Source organism: Dreissena polymorpha, chromosome 12, assembly GCF_020536995.1.
Source record: "Dreissena polymorpha isolate Duluth1 chromosome 12, UMN_Dpol_1.0, whole genome shotgun sequence".
In the NCBI taxonomy this organism is placed as follows: domain Eukaryota; kingdom Metazoa; phylum Mollusca; class Bivalvia; order Myida; family Dreissenidae; genus Dreissena; species Dreissena polymorpha.
In genome coordinates this window covers 50,695,830-50,723,550 of record NC_068366.1, presented here as the reverse complement: position 1 = coordinate 50,723,550, position 27,721 = coordinate 50,695,830, and the positions used below count along the sequence as shown (strand labels likewise).

Sequence of the window (27,721 nt, the reverse complement as noted above, 5' to 3'; positions counted from 1 at the left end):
CTCGTATGTCTTCTGTTGACGATGTATATATCGGCTGTTTATTCTGTGTGTTTGTAATGGTGTGCTATGTTGTTGTATATTAACCTGACTATTGCACAAGTTTTCGAACATATGATGTCCATGACTTAGATTGGGTGTAATCACATGCTTTATTATATTGCCTTCGAATTATATTGCTTTAAATACAGTTGGAGGAATTGTCTTTTAATAATTTTAAGGAATAATTAACTACTTGTAAATATTGACATATATAAATCGGGTATCTACCTACTTCGGAAAACAAAACATTTGAATGTGTAGAAGCTTTCACATTTAAACGCCATGTGCAGATTTTGCGATGGATTCGCTCAATATTGTTAACTTTAGTTTAGCCAGCACCTCGCTTCCGTAATTACGAATCGAGGCATCTAAAGATTAAACATTATTTTAACAGGTACATTCAAATCTTATGTAGCAATAAATAACGAGATCATCGCCATAAGCGCTTGGGCTGACCAATTATTTGTGCTCTATGTATTGGATCTCCAGAGGGAGGAAATTATTAAAACTTCACACATTTACTCATTTATTAAATATTTCGGCCAAAGGCCTTCTTCAGTAAACGATTATTATGACAACTTTACATAGCGTTTTCTTCTGTCGATCATAACGGAAGTAATTACAAAAATACAAACAAATGACGTAACGTTACCCGACGTGAACGTGACGTTACGCGCCAATATTCGGAAGTCGCTACATATTATGTGTTATACGATGTGTATATATTATTATATAGATATTATACACATATACCCACATATACGCATATACACACATATATATACACATACACATACATAGATACATATACATATATACACATATATATATATATAAACACACTTATACATATACTCACATACATATACACATACATACATACATACATACATACATACATACATACATACATACATACATACATACACACACACATATATATATATATATATATATATATATATATATATATATATATATATATATATATATATATATATACACATACAGATATACATGTTCACAATATACATATACATAACATATATAATGTCTATAAAATAAACATAAATATTATTATTTATTATAAGCATTATATGCTGTCTATTAATGTTGCCGACTGGAACACACTGTCTTTTACATTTCATCCGAACGGTTTCATAGTTTTAAGTCTCTTTATCCACAACGCTTCTCTAATTACACGCTCTTGGCGTCCAGCGATATTTAGCGTCTCCAGGACCGAGAAGTACATATTGCCATCGCAGTGGCTCGAATCGAAGTGGGTAGTGATGGGCTTTTCTTTATGCAGGCGGACGTCTCGCAAGTGTTCACTCATGCGCTCATGGATTTGCCTCTCCGTCTCCCCAACATACACAACACATTCGCACTTGTTGCATCCTATACCGTATATCACGTTTCTCGTGCGACAAGTAACATTTTTGCACGTGCTGTAAGTAATTTTGCCGTCTGTGTCTTGAATGTCACTTGTTGCCAGTTTGTTACAGCACGTGCAGTTTGTCTCACATATGTGTGTGATGAAGGTAGCCTTGCTTGTCTTCTTGTGTACCAGTGTATCACAGAGGTTTCTGTCCCTACGGTATGCTACTAAAGGCGGTTTACTGAAGACTTCGCGCATCCTGTCTGATTTATATAGCACGTTTAAATGTTTGTGTACAATGCTGTGTACGTCGGGAAGAAGACTGGAAAACGTGACTACAAGAGGAACTCTGTCGTTTTGCCTTTGTTTTTTTGATTTTTCCAGTAAGTCTGTGCGCGACAGTGCATCTACCTTCTGTAACTGGCCTTCTACGAATTTCCCGCTGTACCCGCGTCTTCTTAATTGCAGTTTTAGGACATTTCTATGTTTGTTGTAATCACCTTCCTGCTCACAAATTCTTCGTATCCGCAATCCAAGTCCATACGCTAAAGATCTTTTACTGCTAGGGGGTGGCATGAGTCTTTGCGTATGTAGAGCTGTTTGTCCGTGGGCTTTACATATAGATCTGTGTAGATATTACCATTTCGCATCCGTACGGTTGTATCTAGAAAAACGATACTGTGTGGACTATACCGAAGGTCTACTTGAATATTTTCGTGTATTGAGTTGGCATGTATGGTAAAAGCCTCAAGTTCAGGCGCGGTACCTATCCATATTCCAAAGCCATCATCTATAAACCTCTTATAAAATGCCGGTACTCTATATGCTGTCATGAGTTTCTCGTCCCACTTCCGCATATAGCTACAAGCAAAATTTTTTCCCAGTTTTGAGCCGATCGCCACTCCATCTGTCTGTACGTAGTTGTTTTCATTTAGACTGAAATTGTTGTTTTCCAAAACTGTCGTGATTACGTCAATCATATAATCAGTTGAAGTGACTAGTGGGTTGGAGCGCGCGTTCAATGCTTCCCTGCAAGCTTCTAACCCTTCTCTTTTGGGTATGGATGGATATAGTTTCCTGACGTCAAAACAAAATAGTAGACAATTGTCTTCCGGCAGTGGTTCTTCGACTTCTTTTAGTTTTTGAATAAAGTCCGTAGTGTCTCTAATGTAACTCGGCGAGGACTCCACATATTCATTTAATTCGTGCTCGGCTAATTCGGCTAATTTCTCTGTAGCTGTATTTATCCCGCTCACTATTGTGCGTAAAGGTGCGTCTGCTTTATGTATCTTCGGATTTCCTTTGAGTTTACCCGCTTGTGGGTACCTTGGTATTAAATACTGTTTCATATCACCAGAGATACTGCCTTGTCGGTGAAGTCTATTAACGAGCGACTTCACATTCTTCATACTTTGTTTACTTGCATCGCCTTTAGTAGATCTGTATGCCTTGTCTTCACTCATTTCGTGTTTCAGTGACTCTATGTAAACTTGTTTGTCTAGTATTACTATGCCAGATCCCTTGTCTGCCGGTCTGATGATAATCGAAGCATTATATAACAGTTCATGAAATGCTTTGTTTTCATTCTTGTCTAGATTTAATTTGCCAGTCTTCCTCAAATTTGAGATGATATCATTCTTTACCAGTTCAACATAAAGGTCGAGGCTTGGGTCCCTTCCCGCGTTTGGAGTAAATGTGCTTTTTGGTTTAACTCGGAACTTATCGAGTATTCCCTGTTTCATATTTTGGTTGCTTTCAGTGTCCGCAAAGTATTCCCGTAATCGCATTCTGCGTTCCCACTCCCCAAGGTCCGGAAGTGGAAAAGTCAAACGCAAGAGTGTTGTCCTCCTTTAAACCGGAAACGGGATTGCGTTACACAGGACTGTTGTCCTCATGACTTGAATCGTTCACTGCGGAAGTTTTTGTCATCATTGGTCTAGTACTCAGCTTGTTATAGAAATATGGCGATGACTTGGACGCAGGGCTATTCGAGTTTATTGTGCTGGTGTACGTGTTTGTAGACGTTGCCAAGCATGGAAAGATGGTGCGAATGAAGGCGTTTCGATACTTCTTTGACATGGCGTTGTACAGAAAAGGGTTTATGGAGGAACTGACAAAGTACAGCACCCCTGGAAAGACAGTGCGAACGAAAGTATGTTTCGAGAACACTTATTGAAATTTTGCTTAACATTGACGTTGGTAAAACACCATAAAACTACTCGAATGCACTCATTAGCGAACAAATTGGTATGTTTTCTTCATTTTTTAAAAGGTTATGAAACAGTTCGGTAAAAATGACGATGAGTCGCTCGTTATTTCAACTGGTTTAAGTGTTTGATGTTTTACCGTGTATGCGTTTGTATTAATTAATTAATTACAATTAATGATAGGGATGTACCGTCTATAAAATAAATAATTGTATGAAATGAAGCTGCATTTCATTCTAAGAGCATTCCATTTTAAATAAATCGAAGATGTAAAATCAGATGCAATACATTACAAGTTTTGAAAATAGGTACGGACATCGTGCAGTAATATATTTTAATAATAAAAAAACGCTTCAGTAAAGAGAAAATTGTTTAACAATCCAGTTTTTAAAAGTGTCCAATAGTATCCTTTACGGACAACTTTCATTACCTTTGCGGCCTTTTATCGTAGAGAAAGTTTGAAAAGAGTCATCCAAACACCATTTGTAAAATCATCATAAAGTACAACTAGAAGCACTGGACAAGACTATTTGAAAGGTTTTTAAGTACTTTGATTTAACGTAAACTTTGACGTTTGAGGAAAATTTAAAATATGCAAAATATAAAAGTTAAAACAATAGCTCTATAATGTAAACGAGTTCAAAACAAAAATATACAAGTCAAATAAAACGTTATAACATCCCGCACAATACCAGATATCAGGAAGAGATGTGTCTGGATTGTCATAAGGAAAGGGGTCCATTCGTCTGATTTGATATATAACGTCATGAGCCGCTGCGCGTGAAAGGGGGCCCAGCACAAGAAAAATGCAACAACCACAGCAACTGCAATAAGAATAGCATATGTTACAAATCTTGAAATAGCACATTCTTAATACGTTTAAAATTAATCTTCTGATATATTTGCCAGATATTGTATACATTAAAACAAGTCAGGTAAGCATTTGGCACTCATTTTAATAATCACAAAACGCTATTTAAGCCATTAGTATCATACAAACAATTTGACACTTTAATTGATAAAGAGTAAGAATCTCTATAATGATATTATACTTCTGATAATGTTTGCTGGGTTACATTATTATTTAGTATTGAACAAAGCACATTGATTTTCTTCTGTGTATTCTTTACATTCCATTATTGAACTATTGCAATTAACTTTTGAAAGCTTTGCAGTAACGACGTTAGTAAACCGATGACTATTGCAAACTAACCTAGCATCTTTATTACTGATTTCCGAGCTTGCACGACAGCATTGTTTCTGTCGTGGGGAACAGGGTTTGATTTTCGTAACTTCATTCCAATAAGAATGTACATAATTAAAATCACAGACATTGGATACACGAAGAACACAAATGTTGAAATTTGGAAAAAGTACGTCATTGTCTCCCTATGTTCGTTGGGTACATTACAAATCAGCGAGTCAGGAATGGGATCGCTGGATTCGTTACGGTAGACGAAATAAAAGGTCCTTGTGTAAAGGGCGTAAGGGAATGCGCTTATGACAGCCGCGATCCATTGAATTATTAACAGTTTAATGGCTCGGGTGGGATGATTGAGGACTTGCAAGGTCATTGGGTGACAAATAGCGAGGTATCTCTCGATCGTGAAGGCAGCGATGGTCAGCACCGATGCGTATGACGTCAGTTCCTGTATATAGGACTTAATAATACAAAACACTTGTCCCAATCTCCACGGATATGCCTCCCAGTACGTGTAAAGCTCTGGCGGTAGTGCTAAAACAAACGTTGAACTGTGTTTATAATGTGTTATTTGTTTTTACATATCAAAACAGATAAAAAATTAAAGTATTTATTATATGGCAAACAATGCTGAAGAGCCACGTATCATTTATGTTTAATTAAGTGATGACATTGAAATTACAGATAAACAAACAAGTTGTGTACCCTGATTAAATTGCTAGTAATTGTTAAACTTGATAGTAACTACAACGCTGTGTAATACAAATATAAAAGGTTTGTAGACAGTATATATGTATTTATATAAAATTTATTTTATATAGCCCGAACGGAACACTCGTTAACTGATCGAGTATTTGTTTTAAGGTACACTACGTATTTTAAGAGTAACTTACCAAGAAGAAGTGTGAGAAGGTCAGCAATGGCCAAACTGAAGAGATAGTAATTCGTAGCTGTGTGCATGGACCTGAATATAACAAAAATATAAGCACTACTGCATAAAGTCAAACATGATTCACGACAGCCTGTCTCTTGTGTTCTACAATGATTTCTACACATTTCCGAAAACCTGCCTTCTGTAATTCTACTGTACAAAAGCTCGATATTTAATGCATCGGTAATTGGCAAAGGAAAAACATCTACTAATAACGAACCAATACGCATTTCTGCTATAACATGGGCGAACTCTACGCGAGTAGAGTATACTTCTGGATATTGCATATTTTGTTTACTGTAGCGTTAAACTCATTTCGCGTACATTAACATAATTATTATCATGATGTAACTTAAATGTTCAACTTGTTAGTCGTGCCAACTCTTATGTCAATACATTTTAGCAAATGGCATTTCGATATATGTGTACAATGTTATTTATGTAACAATATTTTCAAGCTTTTATATCTACACTTTTTGAAGTCATACAGTTTTTCTCTATTTTATTTCCAATCACAAACATCATTACCGTTTAAAGCTTTATTACTTAACAATAAGAACACGCTTGCATGTATTTATGTTTGTATTATTCGAGCTCATAATCATATTCCCGACCAATCTTCAGTCGGCTCGATAACATTTTACTTGATTTCTACTGCCTTTAAACGAACACTCTTTCTTAGAAGATGATACGTGTCTCTTTTATAAAGAATGTTAGTCGTCTAGAAAAAAAAATAATTAAGACCGTTTCCCATTGGAAGGATACGCTTTTTTTTCTCTCTATCTCTCTGCCAATTATGCCCGACAATCGAAGAATAAAAGCACGGAACTCATTCATCTCTTTGTTCTTATACGTGTTATACGTCATTATGCATCTTACATCATGATTGAAGCGTTTTTGCTTCTACCAATCGTTATCTTTGAATATATATTGTTTCATGAATGATCAAATACTTCTAGATACATTCAAGATTCCTAACAAATACGTTTGTCAAAACCCGGTAGAGGCCAACAAAGATTACTGTGGTTATATTTGTCCTGTATCTGAATTAGATTCTGCTCAATGCGAACAATTAACATTAAATTTATTTCGCTAACGTCTATCACGATATGAAGCTTTATAATAGTAAAAAATCATTTGTAAGTGATCGACCAACAATAAGTTGTGTCTGCTGAAAGTTATAACATTGCACATAATTGAATATTCCAACACCTCACATATCTTGGAAACTTCATGAAACTTTTTATGAACTTTCAAACATATGCGGTTTATATTATGTTAAGTTCGATGCATATTGCATTCTCATCGTTTTATCGACCTTCAATCATCATTCCTATGGAAACATACATACAAATTGAATGTGAATATAATCTGTCATATATATCAGTGTTTTTCAAATCAACAAATGGCAATTTAAAATTACACTGGACTTCTCCGTTGTAAATATTGTACAACTAAATTTTGACAAATGAAATTATAATTAAGATTCATGGCCATAATAATAATTTTACAATAATTTAATTTAATAATTATTAATTTAATAATACCTTACTGCGAATCCTATAAGTGCAAAACGGACAAAATCCTAATTATTTTTTAGAAATTGTTAAAACGCAAAGTCAGGGATTTTAATATTTAGTTCTCATATATATTTACGTTAATGTGCCTTTTACATACACGATCAAATGTAATATATATTATTTTAAAAATAAAGTCATGACAGTGTATAACTCCGCGAAATAGCGGGTTAATGTGATAATTAACAACAAATTCGAATGATAAAACTCGAGAAACATTCAACGGAGACCAATTCTTATTACCATCCTAAAGTCTGTTTAACTTAAGTAAGCGACCAGTTACATTTACAGTAGATGACAATACAGAGAATACCACATTAACCTAAAAAAATGATGAATGCTTGTGTCATCGCCTTGTAGCGGTCTATGCTTGTTATTGAGGGTTCAAACCAACTGAAAGACACACCTCATACACTGCTTAGAATTAAAAATAAAACACAAAAACATGAACTTATGGCATCGTAATTACAATTGAAAAGCAATAAAGGAGAATATATGTTCAAGAAAAAACTAAATATTTCAAACTAAAGTGTTCCGTTGATAAACAACTTATTAAAAAAAAGAACTTGAAACTTTTGAGAAGTCAGATTGATAGAAGCGAGTGCACAGTTTGTACCTAAATTTATATTAATTGTTTGTTAAAAAGCATGTCTATGTATTAAAATAGTTATTTGTTTGCCACGAATTTAGTGTCTATAATGTGATTTTATATATGATATAATATCAACATTATTTCATCAAGAAGGAAACATTAATATTTCTTTCCAAGTGATCTTACGACTTGCTAATATAATACGAACAGGCTACTGATGAAAGGTTTCAGGTGAAATAAATAGAATGCATATATTAAACTAATCATACGTTGATTAAATGATGCTGTATTTAAGAGTGTGTTATTTTCGACTGTTTGCTGTTATTGTTGTTATTTGCTTCTTTAGTATGTTAATCAGAGTCGTATCCTGTGAACATTTTAAGGAGACATGGTAAGAAGGCAAATCGAGCACCTTGATTGTCTTCAATTCCTTATCAACATGTTCCTCAAATCAGTTAGTGCTCTCTTTATTGTATGGTTAAATATGTTAAATTAGATTTGCGAAGTATTACATAATGAGATTTTATAATAGAACACAATTGAATATTTTATATAAAAAACAAGTTAAAATGTTTACAGCTTTACAGTTTTATGTTTTGAATTCATGTGAACTATTTAGAAAACACTCGGAGATATAGGGATATTACTAAATTTGATAATGAGCATATTAAATCTATTTCTTAAACACAAGTACGTCATACTTATTCTATCTAAGTGTGCTGTGTCAGTGCTATCACAATGTATTGAAAGTGGTTATAGCCCATTGTTTTTATCTTAAAATGAATTACTTTATCTCTGTTATGGGGATTAGAACATTGCACAATATATTGTTTGATTATTTTGTAATAAATACAATCAATTTATTATAGCTGTAAGTGCCAAAGCTTTTCTATTGTGGACTAAAAAATATTTAATCAATCTTTTAGTGAATATACTTAATGCATATATCAGCCATATTGCGTGATACGCAAAATCACAATCAGAGTTTGTAAAAGGAAAATTAAATTTTTGCAAACATTTTATCTTGAACAAAGAACAATTGGTCATAGTTCTGTCTTGCTTTGAATGTCAAAGTCCAATAAATACAGTTTTGCATACGTCTAAAGCTAAACGTTTTTGGCATATCGAATTCAAATACATTAGTACTTAGCAATTTAAGTCATAATTTGAGCGCCACGTTTACGAAATGGAAAATACATTACACACAAAGATTCGTGATCATATTAATAAAACAACACATTCGTAAAGACTATTGGTCAAAGACAACTGGAAATTGTTTCAGAGATTTAGTCGTGTAATCTAGTTTTTACGTTGCTGACGACAAACCACCAACGATTAAATACTCCGCGTTTTCAATATTTAGCTTTGGTCGCCGGTCATGAGGCTTTGTTGCCATTAAGTAGGTTGCAAACAAATATATGGTACACTGTCGACCAGGATGATACATGATTGAGGTAGGATGATAAACAATGTGAAGTAAACATAGTCTGCTCTACAATTATCTAATCAATATATTTTAATAGTCAGTGTCAAACTTGATTGTAGCAATTATGCACTTTGAATTGTAATAAACCTTATCTTTCTATTTACCGCTAGATACCGCTAGGCGCTTACTTGTGATATCAGAGTTTCCACTATTGAGGACGAATTTTTCGCGTTATCAAATATGATATTATGTTGAATTTTGTCTGGACCAGAAATTAAGTTTGTGTATATTTGATGTGTTTTATATTAAACATTTAACGCATGATAAACACTATATAAAATCGTATGCATATGATGTAATATACGAGTGCAATATAACAAGGAGTATTTCTTGTCCTTCATAACGTGTTATTATTTCATTTTTACGCCGTATACGTGCTATTATGCCTTGGAGCAGTAGGTATTATTTTATTGTATCTGTTCAGGTCAGTCCTTGTACTATACTATTATATACACTAGGTCTGCTCAAACGCCTAACCCTAGACATGATTTGTTCGGTGCATTCGGTGGATTTAATAAATCTGGTAACACAATTTGTCTGCAATAAATGGCATATACGTGTTTCAAATGCCTAATTGCTTGCTTACACTTCTTTCTAATAAGAAAGCGTTCACTTCGATACATCAACTTCAAATATAATGATTGAGTTTCGCATTTAATTGCTTAAATCAGAGTAGAACGAAAGAACCCGAAATGTGGCATGTTGAATGCTATATAATATTTCTTTGCCGCAGAAATTGTTATTACTGCAAGCTATATTCTAACAAATTAGCGAACAGTTATGACATCTGAACACGGTTCATATTCGACGGTGCACGCATACTGTATTGCCAATGGGTATCCCAGCTATTACGCAATAGATGATACGATTGCGCTGAAGAAATCTCAAACAATATCCAAAGATTCAGATTGTTACATATAATTGTAAGCCTGAATCCTCAAATGAACGTTACGGAGAGCTCTACAATTATTCTAGTTTGAAGTCAATACGTCCGAAACGAGTTTTGCTGATTGTATTCAGGCAATCGTGATAAATGCAACGTGTATAATCGATATTATTGTTAGACAAAAACATTGCTCTTAAACGAATAAACACCGACCATGAAGGCTCCGACAACCGCGAATATGTCTATGAGTGTTAATATGTCGCCAGTATTATAGTTCAAGTTTAAATTCAACATTTGTTTCATTATATATGTTTAGACATTTCTACTTACACACCGTTGATTTAAATATTAATTGCAAAATATATCGGTTAAGTAATGTGTGGGTTAAATGACAAGGTATACTTTACACACTAGTTATTATCATTTAAGTGCAATAGATTTTTTTTAGTTCATTGTCTTCCATACATGACGGCATTTTCACGGATTAATTTTGTTCATTATCGTTAAAAATTATATACATCATTTATAGAGCCTTCTATTAAATAGATACATATATTTTTAATGCAATAAAATATATTTCCACGTCTTTATATTTAAAAGATCTGGTATTTAATGTATAACAAATATCTAAGTATTCATATTTAAAATAGCAATTGTGTATGAAGTTATTATGTTTTAAATGTAATTGTGTTAATATGAGCAATTATTTCTTTTGCTACCTAACTATTAAGGAGACTTCACAGACCCAAGACTGTGTTGACACCATGACCAAATATTTATTTATTTGTGATTAACTCAGCATTATCAATATCTGACCGATGGATACTGCGATCATATACCGCCCCAAAGAGGAAATAACTTTTCTTATACATAACGTCAAATTGATAAATGAATTATCAGATATATTTTACCATTTGTTAAATAAGAATTGTTTTCAAATAATAGCGACAATAAATAACAATTTTAATCAAGTCAAATTAGATTAAATACTATATTATACAATTATTCGTATTTAAACTTGTTTAGCACGAAATATGCTTTCAATAACGAAATACATTTTGACCATTGAAAATATAAACAAAGCGAAACATGCGTTGCACCTGCAAGAAAGGAAGCGTATGACAGCAAGAGGTCTTTAAGTTATGACAAAGCGCCAAATGTTAAAACTAAAAGGAAGGCAATAAACTAAAGAGCTTATAATAGAAAGCACTTATAAATACAATTTTATAGATTGTAACTATATAACACAACACATTTAAACTATAACTAAATTAATAACCTCATGAAGTGCGTATATACACGAACGTATAAAACAATTGCATTCGTTTGAAGAACGACACATTTTTTTTTCGCTTTTTTTACTTCCCAGCCCAAAATTAATTTACATGTTGTTATTAACCTTGCAATATAATTTATACACAACACTTTAGAGGAAATGGAATCTCGATCACGCTTTCTATAACCGTGTTGCTTAATTGTTACGTTGCTCTTAGATAATATGTAACATGCTTACAACGACGTAAATTGAACCGTTGAAATCGCCTTGACGAAGTCGATTGTGTAGGCTGAATAAAACAACAATTTGTCTCCGTGAATGAAAAACTCTTTCTGATTATATTTTTAAATCAATACAACCGTTCATAAGTATGTTTTTACAAGAATATCTTAATATGATACGTATTAAACTTTATTTACTGCTAAGTCAGACATTACATTATATCGCCAACAGTAATTGTATATACTGAACCAATGGTGCATGTTTGCATTAACTATCAAGAATAAACACATGGTTTAATGTTAACTTAATAACTGGTCTTTTTACAATGAAAATGCTAATATCTTTTAACGTTTTCAACATGTTCGCGTACATCATAATGTTGGTGTTGCTTGTTCTGTTGTGTTCATTCGTTTCATCGAGAAAAAAACGTCTCCATTAATTTACACATATTAATGATTTCGTGCTTTCGGCGAATCAACGGTAAAGCCTTTTTGAATTAAGCAGTTTGTATCTTAAATTGAATGAAGTGAACCGGAAATGTTTTGTGTCGGATACGTTTGCTTTCTTTCTAAAATCTTTACAGATAATATAGTTCATTATTTGTGCATGGCCTTGAGTTCTATATACTCGCAGAAATTAGCAAAACAAAATAACTTTCTGAAACCGTCAACGTCAAAAATTTTAACAACGTAACATCGTTTAATGATATTAATTTGGAAAATACATTGATAAACTATAACCAGACTTTTGGCTGCATATGTCTAATGGGTCACAAGTGTCCATAGGTTACATATTTTTGTCTTTCAACGAAAATTAAGAAAATAAGTTAAGTACGTCAAGAGTTACCAATAACATGGGTACAAGGTATAATTAAAAGAATCGCAAAACGAATAGCGAAAGTAAAAATAAACCTTATATCACATATTTTGCAATTTTATTTCAACGCACTAATAAACTGAATATTTACGATTGGTATGTTGCATATTTGCATTCATTCTACTAATGAAACGATAGAATTACTGCAATGTAATACACTTGTAAGGCTTGGGTTACAACATAGCAAATGCTAATATTCGAAAAATACAATGCTTAACATTCGTACATAGCACTGGGGTAATATTTAAGTAATGTTAAACTTTTCTGTTTTTTTATTTTAAATATATTAACATAATTAGACTTGACGATGTAAAACCTTCCTTGGAAGTGTTAGTTATTCGAGTGATACCTGCAAACATCGGTCGGTAGCCATCGCGCTAGTTCACGTTATTAAAGTATTATAATTCCAACAACACATTCATACCACATGCATAGACAAATAAGATGTAAACTTCAAAGTTTGCGGAATGTTCAATTTATTACGACGTTCGTTGGGAGATTACTTACGACGACTTCCACTTAGTTGTGGTTGGTATTAATGATTAATTGGGATCAACTACGCAGTCGTGCCATACATGTATAACTCGGTAGAGTTAATTCAAAACATCCCGCGTTTCAAAGGATAAGAATATTCAATAACGAAGCAAGCATTTCTTCTATACGTCATACAATACACCATCAATTAGCCATATATCAAATTGAAATAAATAATTGACCAAAGTATCAGCTAAACTATGAACGCCCAAAGCCATACATCAAATTGAAATAAATAATTGACCAAAATCTCAGCTAAACTGTGAACGCCCAAAGCCATACATCAAATTGAAATAAATAATTGACCAAAATCTCAGCTTAACTATGAACGTCCCAAAAAATCTTATTACGAGCAAGAGGCCGAGTTTTGTACAGCAACGGACCGAATTCTAGCCAATATTTGTAACATGAAACTTCAAAAACTGTAATCGTAATAAAACAAATATCAGCATTAAACGTAGATGAACAAAGAGAGCATCATTGCGTGTGGGTGTTTAGGCGCTATATAGCAACCCAAATCTCAGTATTGGGCAAGGACACTTTTAGAATCAACGTTGCGTGTGAAATTGTGTGCACAATGCCATAGCAAATTACAGTGATTATTACGACATCCGTATTTCATCTTGAAAGCCCCAGTTATTACTGTGTCATTGAATCGACTTACGCTAGCTAATCTGATCGTCTCTCTGTTTATCATATTCTGCAATACCTATTGTTGGGAGTTTCGAAATTTCTCTGCAAAAAGCGAGAACTGGTCGAATGTTATATTTAAGATGCGAATTGAATCAACAACATTCCAGAATGTCAGGAGATTTGAAATAAAATGTATAACATATTAGTAACTACTTGTTTCTTTAACTAACACTTATGTTCCTTACAAACTCATATTCAATAATTAAATAGCATTAATTAAAATTATATAATGTACTTAAAACATGATTCTACTGATCTTGTGTGCAACCAATGGTAAGCGGTAAAACGTTGATACCAAACTTGAAAACATTAGATAAACGAAATTCACTTTGAAAATCGTGTTTCTTCTTGGAGAAGTTTATTATATTATGGTATCAATGGCGATGAGAAAGACACTAATTCTTCTGTAAATAGTTAAATGTTGTAAAACAAATATCCACTTTCACGTTTTAAAAAGTTGTTATAATTGAGCGTGTGATCGTTTTAAAATGCGCTAAAATACGATATGAACAAATACAAAAGAAAGTAATTTCATTACACTAATAGATTGCTATATATTGAATATATCCGAAAGATGTGTAATAATAATATATTGGAAATCAGACGCACATATATTTATATTTTATCATATTTTTGTCAACAGACAGCTACATATGCTCTGGGATACACTATTGCACTTGTAAATTTATATGAATAAGTTCCTTGAAGAATTATATACAGTTATGAAATTAATTTGATGCAACAGTTGAAAACAAAACGCACTGACATTTAAAAAAAAAATGCCGTTAAATTTGTTTGATTAGCAACGCCTAATCATTTTTATAAAGGCGGATAGCATCAAACAAACATGAACCGTGCGTCTTGGTGTTAACTGACTTGATGATTTGAATAACAACTGCTTCTTATAGGTACTCGGGACAAAATCAATGTTTTGTAAATATGGTATAAGTTCTTTTGATGCACTAACCTACACAACGATAACATCAGATTTAATTATTTAGTGTCATTTGCAAAACAGCGTCAATTTTAAATTTGATAATTGTCTCTAAAATTTTATTAAAACAACTTGCTGTGTTGGTAAAATATAACATGTTGTGAAAACTGAGTATTATTCGTAACATAAATTAAAAGAGTTATTTTTTTTAAGTGCTGTCAAATACACGTTTATAAACCAAAATGTATCTACTTGAGAAAGCGGCGATAACTATGGGAAATAACTGGACTTTTAAAGGTAAAAAAGGTTAAAATCACACTTTATCAAATTGACATATTCACCAACAGACTCATGACTCTCTAGATGCTGTAAACGAGGAACTTGTATATAAATGGTCCTAATCAACGGATAAGAGGATTTGCAGCTTATGCAAAAACAAAACATAATTCATCAGAAAAACAGCACCAATAATATCCATTCGCAGAATACACATGTTCATTTTATCCAGTTGAATTACTCAATTTAAAAGTACAAATCATCTGTCATAATACAATGGTCCATCATCTTATTGAAAATCCATTTGTATTCTACGTATATGATATGCATATTTTTAGTGTAAGCATATGCACCATTAATAACTACTGGTGTAAAATTATATTGCGTTTTCAACAGTATACATTCGGGAACGCGTTAAAGAAACAGTGTTTATACTTTTTTTCCAAAAAGCGACAATCATGTATGAATGAATTATAATATAGTGTGCCTAATGTCCCTTGAATGTAATATGCTGTATAGATTGTCTTCACATTCCTTTAAATTTTGTATGACCTTTTCATTTGAACATTCCCAGTATTGTGCTCCACTAAGTATTCATAAACTAATTCATTTGAGCTACTGAGTAAAACAAAATGGTAGTTTATATATGTACGTAAAATATGTATGAAAATGAATGTAAAATTCATTTAAATAAATTAATAATCACAACTGGGCGTCACATCAATATGAAGCGCGGAGACAAAATATTTCCACTGTTCAACACGTTCTGTTTAAAACTTCTTTTACAACCCCTTAACAATTAAACTAGAAAGAATGTGTACAATTGAAGCATTTTAAGAAGGATCAAATGTAATTCTTTGATTTGAGGAAAACTAACATCTTCCATTAAATTTATTAAATGTACAATTAACGTTCATACACTTCTTTACATCTCTGTGTTATAACAATAAAACGATTCAGTTGAGTGGGAAAGCATGTGTCTCAGGAAAATAATGGTTTTCATTTCGTGATCACAACGGTATCGCTATCAAAACAACGGTATGATAAAAGGTCAAAATGGTTAATAATGCCTGTATCAATTAACGGTACACAACATAAGCAAGTTGTACGAGAAGTATTTCTATTATTCTCGAAACAAATATCATTAATTTTAGTTCAAATGGAAATTATGATATCGCCCCGAAAATTTCAGAATAAATCGACAAGAATGTCATCATACTCTGCGAATCAACAAAACGACAATTTATCTAAATGGTATTAATTATTGTTGATTTTAGATGTACAGAAAAAGTGGCATTCAGCGACCATCTTTTTTTACACGTGTACCGTCAACTAGACATTTTCGAACAAAAGTTCAATTAGTACATAAGATTGTTGAAATACATGTGTTTGAAAGGAGCCTTTTCTCAGATTTTGACATTCCTTGAAGTTTTTTGTATTAAGTGCTTGAAATTAATAAATGTAAATATTGTTACGTAATTGCTCCATTATTAAAAAATAGATTAAAATTAGTGGACTCTCCCATCCTTCTAAATTGGATCAATTTATTTCCAAAGTTAGGGATTTCTAGTATACTTATTTCTATATTTAGAATATTTCTTACAGAAATTCCTTTAAGCAAACAGTGCAGACCCTGATGAGACGCCGCATCATGTGGCGTCTTATCTGGGTCTACGCTGTTTGTCAAGGACTTTTTTCTAGACGCTAGGCATAAATGGGTTAAACAAAAGAAAACATTTCAACAGAGCTAGAACCACTAATGCTTGGAGTAAAAGTTTTGCATTTGAACAACTTGGCCATCAAATAAGAGCATTGTTTTTATAAAGTATATAAGCAATCCTCGGTATGTCACGAAATATAACGACAACAACACAACTATTTAAATTATTCAATCGTGTCAAGTTTGTAACGCTTCATAGTTTCCAGGTTTAAAATCGACTAAAGATGCATAAAATGGATATTTTTGAGCATATTAAGTGTTCAGTATTACTGTTTCCTCGCAAAAATCATTACAGCAACAAACATTTGAAAATCTGAAACATTTGGTTTAATTTCGTCAATTTACCAAAACATGAAAAGTTCCCTTTAACATTAAGCATCTAATTGTGTTTTAATTTAACGGAATGTAATTAAGTATGCATTTTTCTTATTCCAATCTCATGATGATTGCTCTCACTAAAAGCGATTTCATTGTGCATTTTGCTTTGGAAGAAATGAAAACATGAGTTTTTATATTTTTTTATTTAAACACTCAATGGTATTTCAAAATATATATTATATCCGTTTATTTTTGAAAACATTAATGTCTACATTTTTAATTAAAAAAATCGTGTATGAAAAGGATAAAACATAACACTACCATATAAATATTTACTGTTTTTATTGTTGCCATGGTTTCTTTGTTACAATCTTTCGACGCGTGTATTGTACTTGTAGTCTACCTCAAATATATTTGTCTTATCTCTAAGTTAACGGCATAAGTTTCTCTTATAAGATTTATTTTTTGTATAGGTATCTATAATTGGGAACTTTTTGTTGCTTGCCTTTTTATAACGCAATGGGTGATCCAAACACAAGTGGAATAAATAAATAACTTCATATCAACGGAAGCCTAAGTAATGTGTTACGTTTTTAAATTGAAAGGGATTAATTATTGCTAAAAAATCAGAAATCCATATTCCATTGAACTTTCTGAATAGGATACTGAATGCGCACGAAATCCTTTTCTACGCGTGACGTGTGCAACTAACAACTTGTCTATGGCCAGCAAAGGAACTATATTACAGGACAATGTCGGTTGTATGGAGACACTATTATTAACAGTTATTTATGCTATAATGCGTTAATTATCAAAATCAACCCATCGGTATAAATATCTAATACATAAATATCAATCTAACTAAATATCAGTATAGGCGCATTATAATGACATTATTTTGTTCAATATTATCAAGTCGTGTAAATCGTGTTATTTTGCCGTTTTCAATTTGTTCTTTAAGACGTTATCCTTAATTAAAAAGAGTGTCTTCCAGGCATTCGAATAATATTATTTGCATTTTTAAACACCTACAGTGACACATCATGTAACATTCTATGAACACTTTTCTGTTGTTAATTTGCTGACTTATAATTCATTCCATATTGACCGTTAGGCAATTTGTACATTCGGGATTTGAAGGCTAATGTTTGTACCGCAAATAGTATTAAAAATATAAACGGAAATTATAATAAATTATGAGTTCGCGGATGTTATAGTGTACATAAATTCCTGTAAATGTCTACATAAATTAAAAAAAATCTGCAAAAAATACATTTAATTAGTTTCATCCTACACGATATTTTTACACATGTGTTCAACAAGATTAAACAGGTATTCGATGATGTAGGTATTCCAGGCATTAAGTGTATAAAATGCGTTATAAGTAGCATCCTTCAAAGACGTTTGTTCGTTTTGCTCGATAGTTAGTGTATGTGTTAACATATGCGTGCAATATGTTATCTAAAACAGGTAATACTTATTTCATTTACATGTTCACATAAGACGGAAATTAACAGAAGGTGATTGCAAGGTATTATGGATCCAATTGGTAAATAGTTGTATTATTCTTAGCATTCGTATGTGTTAATTTTTCACCGAAAGCCGTGTGTGAGCAGCATGTTTACTTTATTTCAGATAGTACATGTATGTGTTTGTTATTTACTTGTATTTCCAATATGTCGTCCATTTTCGTTTCATGGGAATTCCAGTTTAAATCACTCATGTGCAATAACATAAAATAAAATTTAGATGAGAGACCATGAATGACATCAATGTAAAAACGAATACAGTATAACTAACAGTATGTAGAGAATAGTAGATGTGAATTTGTTAAAAAATTAAAAAACGATTTTTATCCTTAACAGCATTTCTAAAGATTGGTAAATAAAAGCATATCTTCCATTGTTTTATTGCTGTTCTACCTGCTTTTTATTTTGCTATCTTGTATTAAAGAGTATTTGAAAAAAAGAGCTTATTATACACCATATTTTAGGAGTATCATAAGGAATGCATGCAAAAAAAAGACCATGTATACGCATGCACATGTGCAAGAAGTTGTAGGTTGTTAATGGCAGATAATGTAAAATATAAAAAGCGTGCATTATCATTATTCTGTTATTCAAAAATACTCGTACATTTTGATGCCTACATTAACCATGTACTACGTTCGGGGTTGTGATGATACTCTTTACTTATTATTTACAATGTATCATAGAGCAACTGCAAACAAAACATAACTAACATGGAACTAAGGTATTATAAAATTGTATCTATTTTGGTATGATCAAGTAACAAACAATGTTTAAACATATGTGTACATTTTGCCAATACACAAATGAAACATATCTTTACCCAAGTACGTTTTGACCATTCATAATGATGGCATGTTCTTCAAATCGGAATAATTTCCATACTTGCGTCATGTTTCAATTTACTTTATGTAAGAGGTATCCGTTTGACATTATCGTTTCAATTACCGTTTTTTCACATAATGTACAACATCTTGCTATCAAATTACTTTAAAGAGCTTTTATACGTGTGAAAATGCCCGACCACGACGTTCATCTGCTGGTTGTCGCGTGTTCAATAAGGACAATTAATTTTCTTTTAAGGCAATTCCGGATGTCTTTTTCTTGATTGTTCGCCGTTTCAAACTTAATGATAAGGTCAATTGGAAAACGTGTACTATATATCGGAAGAATGGATTCTTCTTGGTGTTCGCCGGCTTAATGGAACGTGCAGGTCATTAGGACGATGTGCTCTAGATTTCGGTATGATCTGGTATCCAGAATACACATATAGTTGTCTCAATCCTGCAGATCTCAAACAACACACAGACATAGCATTTCAAGAGGCGCAATGTTAAAATAAGCTATAGTGTTTAAGGTAACTGATTTCATATTTGTATTTCATTTTCTAAATTATCAGAGGCAAGCGATAAGCCAAGAATAAAAACAATTTGTACAATATTTCATGACTAGTTTTGCCATTCTTATTCACCTTATTAAATGGTTTTATTGTGAACTTATTAAATGTTTACCTAAAAATGTATAGGTCGTTAAATTTTCGGCTTAAACACAATTAATATAAACAACAATAACTATGCTTTATAAGAATCGCATGCGAGGCGATTTGGACGATGTACAGTATTTTTTGTTGTATGTTTACGAATTAAACGTGCTGCAAAGATCCAATGTACTTCATAGCGACTTGCTGAGATAATAATATAACCGTTATAAAGCTAATGAAGTTCGTATTAAGAGGCTGCACTTGCATAGTAATGAATTACAGAGATGTAAATATATTTTACCGGTGTATTTTGTAATAATTTGTACACGTGTTTTTTATATATATTTTATTGTCCAATTATCAATTAAATTGTGTTTTCGGCGACATAATATTTTTTGTATTTTGTCGCAATTGATCAAATGTTCTGGTGGATAGTATTAAGCAGTGCTAAAATAGTCCTGAATAAAAAGCAATGAAGGCCATAAGAGGGCAATGCTGTGCGACGCATTGAAAGAACGCAGCTGTTAATGTTGTCGTATTTTCAAAATTATAATTGAGTTTGATAATTTTATCAAGTTCAAATAATTATTTGCGGACGTTGATCATTGAATAATGTTTATATGTTATGAATTACTAAAAAAAATGACATTTTTTCATCCCAGAACAATGCGGCCACTTATCCTTGCTTTCGTTTTACATATTTTTATTCTGAAGAAATTCAAACATGGATAATTTAACATTTAAGGTAAGTATACGACATTATCTTATGAATGGTTTACTTATAATGTTTATCTTTATAAAGCATAATAACTCACTTAACAATGTTAACGTTCTGTAAAAAGCTGGTACTAAATAAAAAATATGTTTTTTTTTCGCTCGATACAATTTCTTTCCGAAGATAAATAGGGTGTCCACGTGTTTAACGTTGGCGGTGACTATGCGTCTTATCTTTTTTGTGAACCAACGATTCTGCCACATTTCTTAAGTTGATATCGACAGATAACAGCGATGCATTCAGTAATAAACGGCACAGATACCGCTTAGAAAGTAACATTTTATTTTTCAGGGCTGTCATCGACACATGCTATAATCGTTTATTTCGGTTATCTGTAAAATGAGCTCATATGCACAACCTGTGAAAAGAATGAGCATTTCTTCTGTGATGCAATGAGTGTTATAAAACATACGGAATTATTTCCTGCTTATCAGCGATTGAATTATTTGTATTGTGCTTTATCAATATGTGGTATGCCTTTTAAAGCATTTATGTGCCCAAGAACTTTTCTTAACAGAATACTGACCGAGCACGGACAACATTTCCACTGGCGATGTGCGTAATAGACTGTGCGTTTATGGCTATGAGACAGTTTGACAAGACATCGCCTTTAAACAGCAAATGAACATAATTATTTACCACACCTTCGGGCGAGAATTATCGAAATACCCCCTTGGTATAAATCTATCTTGATCTCAAGATTACTGGGATATGCTATCACGTATAGTATAATGATGTCCTTCAGCCTGGTTTCATTATATATAAAAAATTGTCGATTTTTTTCTTTTTTCTTTCATTTTCCCTTGTGCATTGCGATATCATTAAATAAATATATATTAATCAAATGAGACACTTTTCGTAAGAGCCCAACTTATAAGCTGCCAATAGTAGTTCGTGTGAGCAATATAATCAGCAAAATTATAAATACATATCGAATGCAAAGCTTTGGAAAATTACAGAATAAAACACAAATATATAAATAAACAAATAAAACTGCTTGGTAAAAGGCTCTCCTATCTTGAACGGAGGTCTTTCTAATGGTTCATAGTATACTTTTTCAATTATAGTTATGATTGTTTCGCAATTTAAGATAATTTAACAGACACGTAGCTTATATGAAATACGTCGCTAGACACATGTTTGGCATTCGTGTGTTTCATTTCGCTGTTTAATTTGGATACATCGAAAAAACAACTTATTTATTCACTGCGGAATAATAACTTTCGATAAATATATATATATATATATATATATATATATATATATATATATATATATATATATATACATATATATAAGGAATTATATGTTGTTACAAATGTGTAAGAATTAAAAAAATGCATATTAATTTTCACAGGAAATATGTGTTGCTACAGATCAGGATAACCCTGATAAATGTGCATTAAATCTGTGTATCGAAACAACAAAAATCAAATGATTCCACCGAATTCTAGGTAACAGGAACCATAATTGCAACGGTTATAGCTTTAACGCGCCATCAAAAGCATGCATCATGGCGTATATCGATTTCTTAACAATAAAAACAACTGCTGTTGTTACACAACTTGAATGTTATCAACACGATACAATGATGAAACCTAGGAAGTTTAGTAAACGATATGTGCTAGAATGTGAAAACGATTGTGTTTCTTAGTTATATTTCATACGATTGCATTCGTTTATTGTCTTATCCATAGGGGACTTTATTATGGATTCACACGATGAAACCATTTTCTAAAAAGCTTGATCAGGCTTTGTCAGGGTGCAGGGTCAACGGGGTTCTCATGGATTTACACACGAGCTTGACAGAATGAAAGCACACCGTTAAGAACATTAGTTTTGCAAATACCATAAGTTATTGAAATATGTTTGCAAAAGTTTTGTGTGCATAAAAGACAGTTTTGCTTGCAGTTTGTGTCGATATCTTAAGATTTAAGAATACATTATTGAATACGTCTGAAATCTGTGCCAAAATTTTACGTTGCGTGCAGCATAAACGTGTTGCTAAATATTGTACATATTTATGTTTGAACAAAAACACAGGCTTATGAAACAAGAAACCGTCGGAGACGGGTGATGCTCCCCAAAAGCTGTTTTTTTGTCACAATATTGCACTATATATTCAGATAAAAGGAAACGTCTTGAGGGCACAGTAGTTGGGGGGACAAGATTTTTTTATAGAAAATTTCAAAGGACCATAACTCGGTGAAAAATCATTCGACCAGAACCCGCTGATAATATGCACATTTCCTCTTGGTAGTGAAGCCTCCCATAAAGTTTTATTGAATTCCGTCATTAGTTGCTGAGAAATAGCCCGGACAAGAATTGCACTATATGTACAGTTAATGGAAAATTTCAAAGGGCTAAAACTCTGTGAAAAATCATCCGACCAGAACCCGCTGATAATATGCACATTTCATCTTGGTAGTGAAGCTTCCCATAAAGTTTCATCGAAATCCGGTCATTAGTTGCTGAGAAATAGCCCGGACAAGAATTGCACTATATGTACAGTTAATGGAAAATTTCAAAGGGCCATAGCTCTGTGAAAAATCATCCGACCAGAACCCGCTGATAATATGCACATCTCCTCTTGGTAGTGAAGCTTCCCATAAATTTTCATTGAATTCCGGTCATTAGTTGCTTAGAAATAGCCCGGACAAGAATTGCACTATATGTACAGTTAATGGAAAATTTCAAAGGGCCATAACTCTGTGAAAAATCATTCGAGCAGAACCCGCTGATAATATGCATATCTCCTCTTGGTACTTAAGCTTCCCATAAAGTTTTATTGAATTCCGGTCATTAGTTGCTGAGAAATAGCCTGGACAAAAATTGTGCACGGACGGACACACGGACACACGGACTCACGGACACACGGACGGACAGACGAAGCGGCGACTATATGATCCCCCAAAAATAAATGTTGGGGGAGCATAATAAAGTAAATCATATTTTTTACACATTGCCCTAAGCCGCATAAATTTGTTTTTCATCTTTTATACACTAGTTGAAAATCTTCTGAATGATTGTTTTAAAAAATTATTTAAAACAACAGAATCCTTACCGGTGTGTTTATATCCATAAACAATCCATGTAAGAACCCCATTAAGTCACGTGATCCTGCACTCTGTTGTATTGAGCGTAAAATGGGTCACAAGGACAATAAACCTGACCTAGTTTTAGATTCAACAAAACGACCAGACGACTTCTCATGTACCACACTGATGTTATCAAATCTAACGACAAATTAAGAACGCGAAATATCATTAACATTGCCTTTGAAGATCTGCATTTAAAAACAACTCTTTTCGATAGTTGGTTTTGTTAGAATGGGCCTTTCATGAGACAATCTTACTCTTTATATACATCAATTGTCTGTTAATAAAATGACACATGATCTAATATCGTGATTCCGAATATTTTTTGTAAATTGTAACGTTTGGACCATTTAGCCATGAGTTCGGTTAGGATTCTTATAATCAAAATTTAATTAAAACATTTGGCGAATTTAGGCACGTCGATTGCTTTTATATATTCGTTAATTATTCTACCACAACCGCTTGCCTTACATTTTTTAAACTTTATATTTTCTTCTTTATTTCATTTTCCGTTATAACATGTCTTGATCATTAGAAAACATCTTTTAGGAAAATCATTTCCGTGGGGTTATCTGCATATTCAATGTTTTTGTTTAGGTCTTTAGAGAGAATATGAACTAGTGTCATAAAGTTGTATTTTGTTTTCAGTTTGGTTAAGGACATTTATATTTGACTAACAGCTACATCCAAAAAGTCTCTCCTATTAATTATTATATAATCTTTGGATGTGCACGGATGCATTAATTAGTTCCCTGTCAGTTTACAGTAGAGTCTTGGGATGTTTTTCTTAGATTTTTTTTACGAATCTTGATATCCCTCACTACGACTATCGTGCGAAATGCTAGATCAAACATGACGGAAAAGTAAGTAGTTCAATATTTATGATTAACAGTTGAGACTAACCACACACTTAAAACTGTGCATACTGATATCAAAGTAGCTGGATTAAGATGCTATTAATAAGAATTAAAGGTATTAATTTTTATTAGCGGAATATCACAGAACTTAGAACAGTAACCCTTACAAAGAAAATACGTAATGCTTGGTTTACAGCTGAACAAAATGCATTGTTTGCCATTTTCTCTTGCAATATGATCAAACGAATTTCATTTAACAAAATCAGGCGATGTCTCGGACCTCATAATGTACGTTATCGTGTACGCAAAATAGGTCAGCGGAAGGTTACATTTTGTTCAACTGTTGGCAAGAAAAAAGATATAAGCTCTTTAAACCAAACTGCGAGAAATTACGTTGAAAAATAAACAGCGAAATATTCTTAAATTAATTGTCCTCTTTGAATGTGCTAATATGCCAACAGATGTAAAACAATGTGCCGTTGTTCTTAATGGCAATTAATTTAATCCAAACCCTTGCGAAAGGCTTCTAGAAGGTCTTCGTTTTAAAAAAACTATTTAAAGCCACACACCTTATTTTAAAGCCACACACCTTATTTGGCATGGTAGATTTAAGTATAAAAAGAAACATATTGTATATATGCAAATTAGAATATATCTGGTGGTTACGAGGTAAGAATTCGTCTTTTTATGCTTTAAAACTTAAAAATAATCGCGTGTGTCGAAATAGATGTATACGTCTTGAACTCCTACTTTCGGTTTTTAAAAGCGTTACCGTTTGAAAAATAATGAATAACTTGCTAACTAGGCTATAGATTTAATGACAACTTGTGCACACTTTCAAATTGCATCTATATTTATTGATTAACATGCATTTCATTTCAAAGTCAGAGGCAATGTGTGTGGCTTTAATGAATCAAGAACATTCCGCGAAAAGTATCAGAACAATTTCGATTTTGTTACACTTAATGGCACTGAATAAATATGTCTTTCTACACAATTTTGCATTGTCATCAACTAAACTTGAATTCTGTAAGTACTAACCGACAAAGAGAACATATTACACTAAGTTCTTAATTAATAAAGGTGCATGTGCAAATAATGATCAAATAAGTTCTTTTTTTCTATACAATTTGCGCATAAATGAAAACAAACGTACCGGTTCCTTGCGATCACTACGCAAGTACATATATTCCCCAGCATACCACTGACGAATATGGCAATATAGATGACGTTCAGGACAACCAGAGCAACCATCGACATATGTCGGTCACCAAGCCTCAAGTCCAACAGCTCCTTGTCCGACAGGGTAACGTTAACAGTGGTAACGTTTATAATCGATGACGTAACGTTTTCTAGTGACGATTCCATTAAGCGTTATTGTGATCCCTAGTTTCGTTTATATATCAAACTGTGAAGTAAATTTCAAGATTTAAGTCGAACAGGTAATATCACACATGTTGACCAGTTTGAATATACAAATAACAAAATAGCTGTTAATTGGAAGCGTGTTACGTACGTGAATTATTTTTCCGAGAGCGCATAAAACACTGACGCGTCTATGAGGTATCCATCACTTTCGAGGAGAATATTCACTTGCTAATTGAACCTAATCAGAGTTGCTCGAAAATTGTATGGTGTAACAATCGCAATCAGTCGTAGCGATATGTGCCGAATTCAAAGCTCATCGAATTTATTCATTTAATGGATACGCCCTTCGTTGATATGTGTAGGGGAGATGGTTTCATTAAAAATGCTGAAATATTATATCAATACAAGTGTTGCGAATTAAAATCTTACTTAAACACCGTACGCAGTGCCTCATGTGTCGAAAAATTGTTTTGCATGCTACAATAAGTACAATAACATCCTAAAACATATGTAAATGGTCAATAAGGTGAATGGAATAAAGGAGTATATCTAAAGTTACATATTAATAATACTCGCACAATATGTTTTGTCGGTATCATCTATAAATATTCTCAAATCTGTTCAGCATATTGTAATTACCATTTCAGCGACATATATAAGTATTAAGCAATAGATTAAATAATTTTGTATTCACATAGCATCATAAATATGAATCCGATGTTAAAATTTGGTTTAATCATCACTCCGTATTCCTCGTAACAATCACGGCCCTTCCACCATACAATATTTACAATAAACAATGAATTTGATCATATATGTTAAATGTATCACGCTTCTGTCGATATTGTCACAATCCACATATTTAATTTTATTTTCCAATATTAAAATTAACTAATGTTATCCGAACAAATAACGTATATTTACTAATTTTTTACATTTGATGTAAACATCCAGCATTTACAGTCATTTCAAACGTATTGTCGATAGTTATTATACGATTATATGTGAATGTTCTAATAAACACACTTATTAACAAATATGGCACATTTTCCCCGGTTTGGATCCATGTTAATAGCACAACACAATTCAACTTATTTGCACAATAAATAAAAACGAAGATGTCGACAACATTTAGTTAACCAATTAGATTAAATGATGTCATCCAGACTTGCACATATTTATTCTTCTGAGCAATCTTCAACCAGAGATCAGATTCGCATGCGCCGTTTTCCAATGCTGACTTTACTTTCAAGGGGAGTATGTTTCTGTTTCAGAAGAGCGCCAATGCCTGATTGCACAAACCAGTCTATGACGGCGTTCTTACTGAATAACTAAACCCGACGAGGCCGCTCTGTTGCTATCGGAGACGCTTCGTTAGCTCGCGTGCGACGTTCACTTAAATCAATAGGGATTAAAATGTATAAACGAAAGTGACAGGGAACAATACGAGCACTGGAAGAAAAAAAAC

General features: G+C 32.7%; 3 protein-coding genes across 3 annotated transcripts; all 3 read right to left on the bottom strand.

Annotated features, from left to right (window-relative positions):
* Positions 1 to 1,183: 1,183 nt before the first annotated feature.
* On the bottom strand, positions 1,184 to 3,204 carry LOC127852597 (uncharacterized). The gene is made up of 2 exons (XM_052386549.1): positions 2,111 to 3,204; positions 1,184 to 1,979 (listed from the first exon to the last, which is right to left on the bottom strand). Exons 1-2 carry the CDS (start codon positions 3,202 to 3,204, stop codon positions 1,184 to 1,186), a joined length of 1,890 nt encoding a protein of 629 aa, XP_052242509.1.
* Positions 3,033 to 4,761, bottom strand: LOC127852596 (neurotensin receptor type 1-like). The gene is made up of 3 exons (XM_052386548.1): positions 4,755 to 4,761; positions 4,317 to 4,448; positions 3,033 to 3,546 (listed from the first exon to the last, which is right to left on the bottom strand). The coding sequence occupies exons 1-3, from the start codon at positions 4,759 to 4,761 to the stop codon at positions 3,290 to 3,292; spliced, it is 396 nt and encodes a 131-aa protein (XP_052242508.1). The 3' UTR covers positions 3,033 to 3,289.
* Positions 4,762 to 4,832: 71 nt separating this feature from the next.
* On the bottom strand, positions 4,833 to 26,485 carry LOC127852595 (pyrokinin-1 receptor-like). Its single transcript, XM_052386546.1, has 3 exons — positions 26,042 to 26,485; positions 5,719 to 5,789; positions 4,833 to 5,359 (listed from the first exon to the last, which is right to left on the bottom strand). Exons 1-3 carry the CDS (start codon positions 26,251 to 26,253, stop codon positions 4,833 to 4,835), a joined length of 810 nt encoding a protein of 269 aa, XP_052242506.1. The 5' UTR covers positions 26,254 to 26,485.
* Between the last annotated feature and the right edge of the window lie 1,236 nt (positions 26,486 to 27,721).

Coding starts and splice junctions, on each gene's coding strand:
- LOC127852596 (XM_052386548.1), bottom strand. Junction 3,547..4,316: donor ACATCTCTTCCTGATATCTG/GTATTGTGCGGG, acceptor CTGTCTTTCCAG/GGGTGCTGTACTTTGTCAGT.
- LOC127852595 (XM_052386546.1), bottom strand. CDS start 26,253: ATGGAATCGTCACTAGAAAACGTTACGTCATCGATTATAAACGTTACC. Junction 5,790..26,041: donor GTAGTGATCGCAAGGAACCG/GTACGTTTGTTT, acceptor TGTTATATTCAG/GTCCATGCACACAGCTACGA. Junction 5,360..5,718: donor CCTTCTCACACTTCTTCTTG/GTAAGTTACTCT, acceptor CGTTTGTTTTAG/CACTACCGCCAGAGCTTTAC.
- LOC127852597 (XM_052386549.1), bottom strand. CDS start 3,204: ATGCGATTACGGGAATACTTTGCGGACACTGAAAGCAACCAAAATATG. Junction 1,980..2,110: donor AATATTCAAGTAGACCTTCG/GTATAGTCCACA, acceptor GCCACCCCCTAG/CAGTAAAAGATCTTTAGCGT.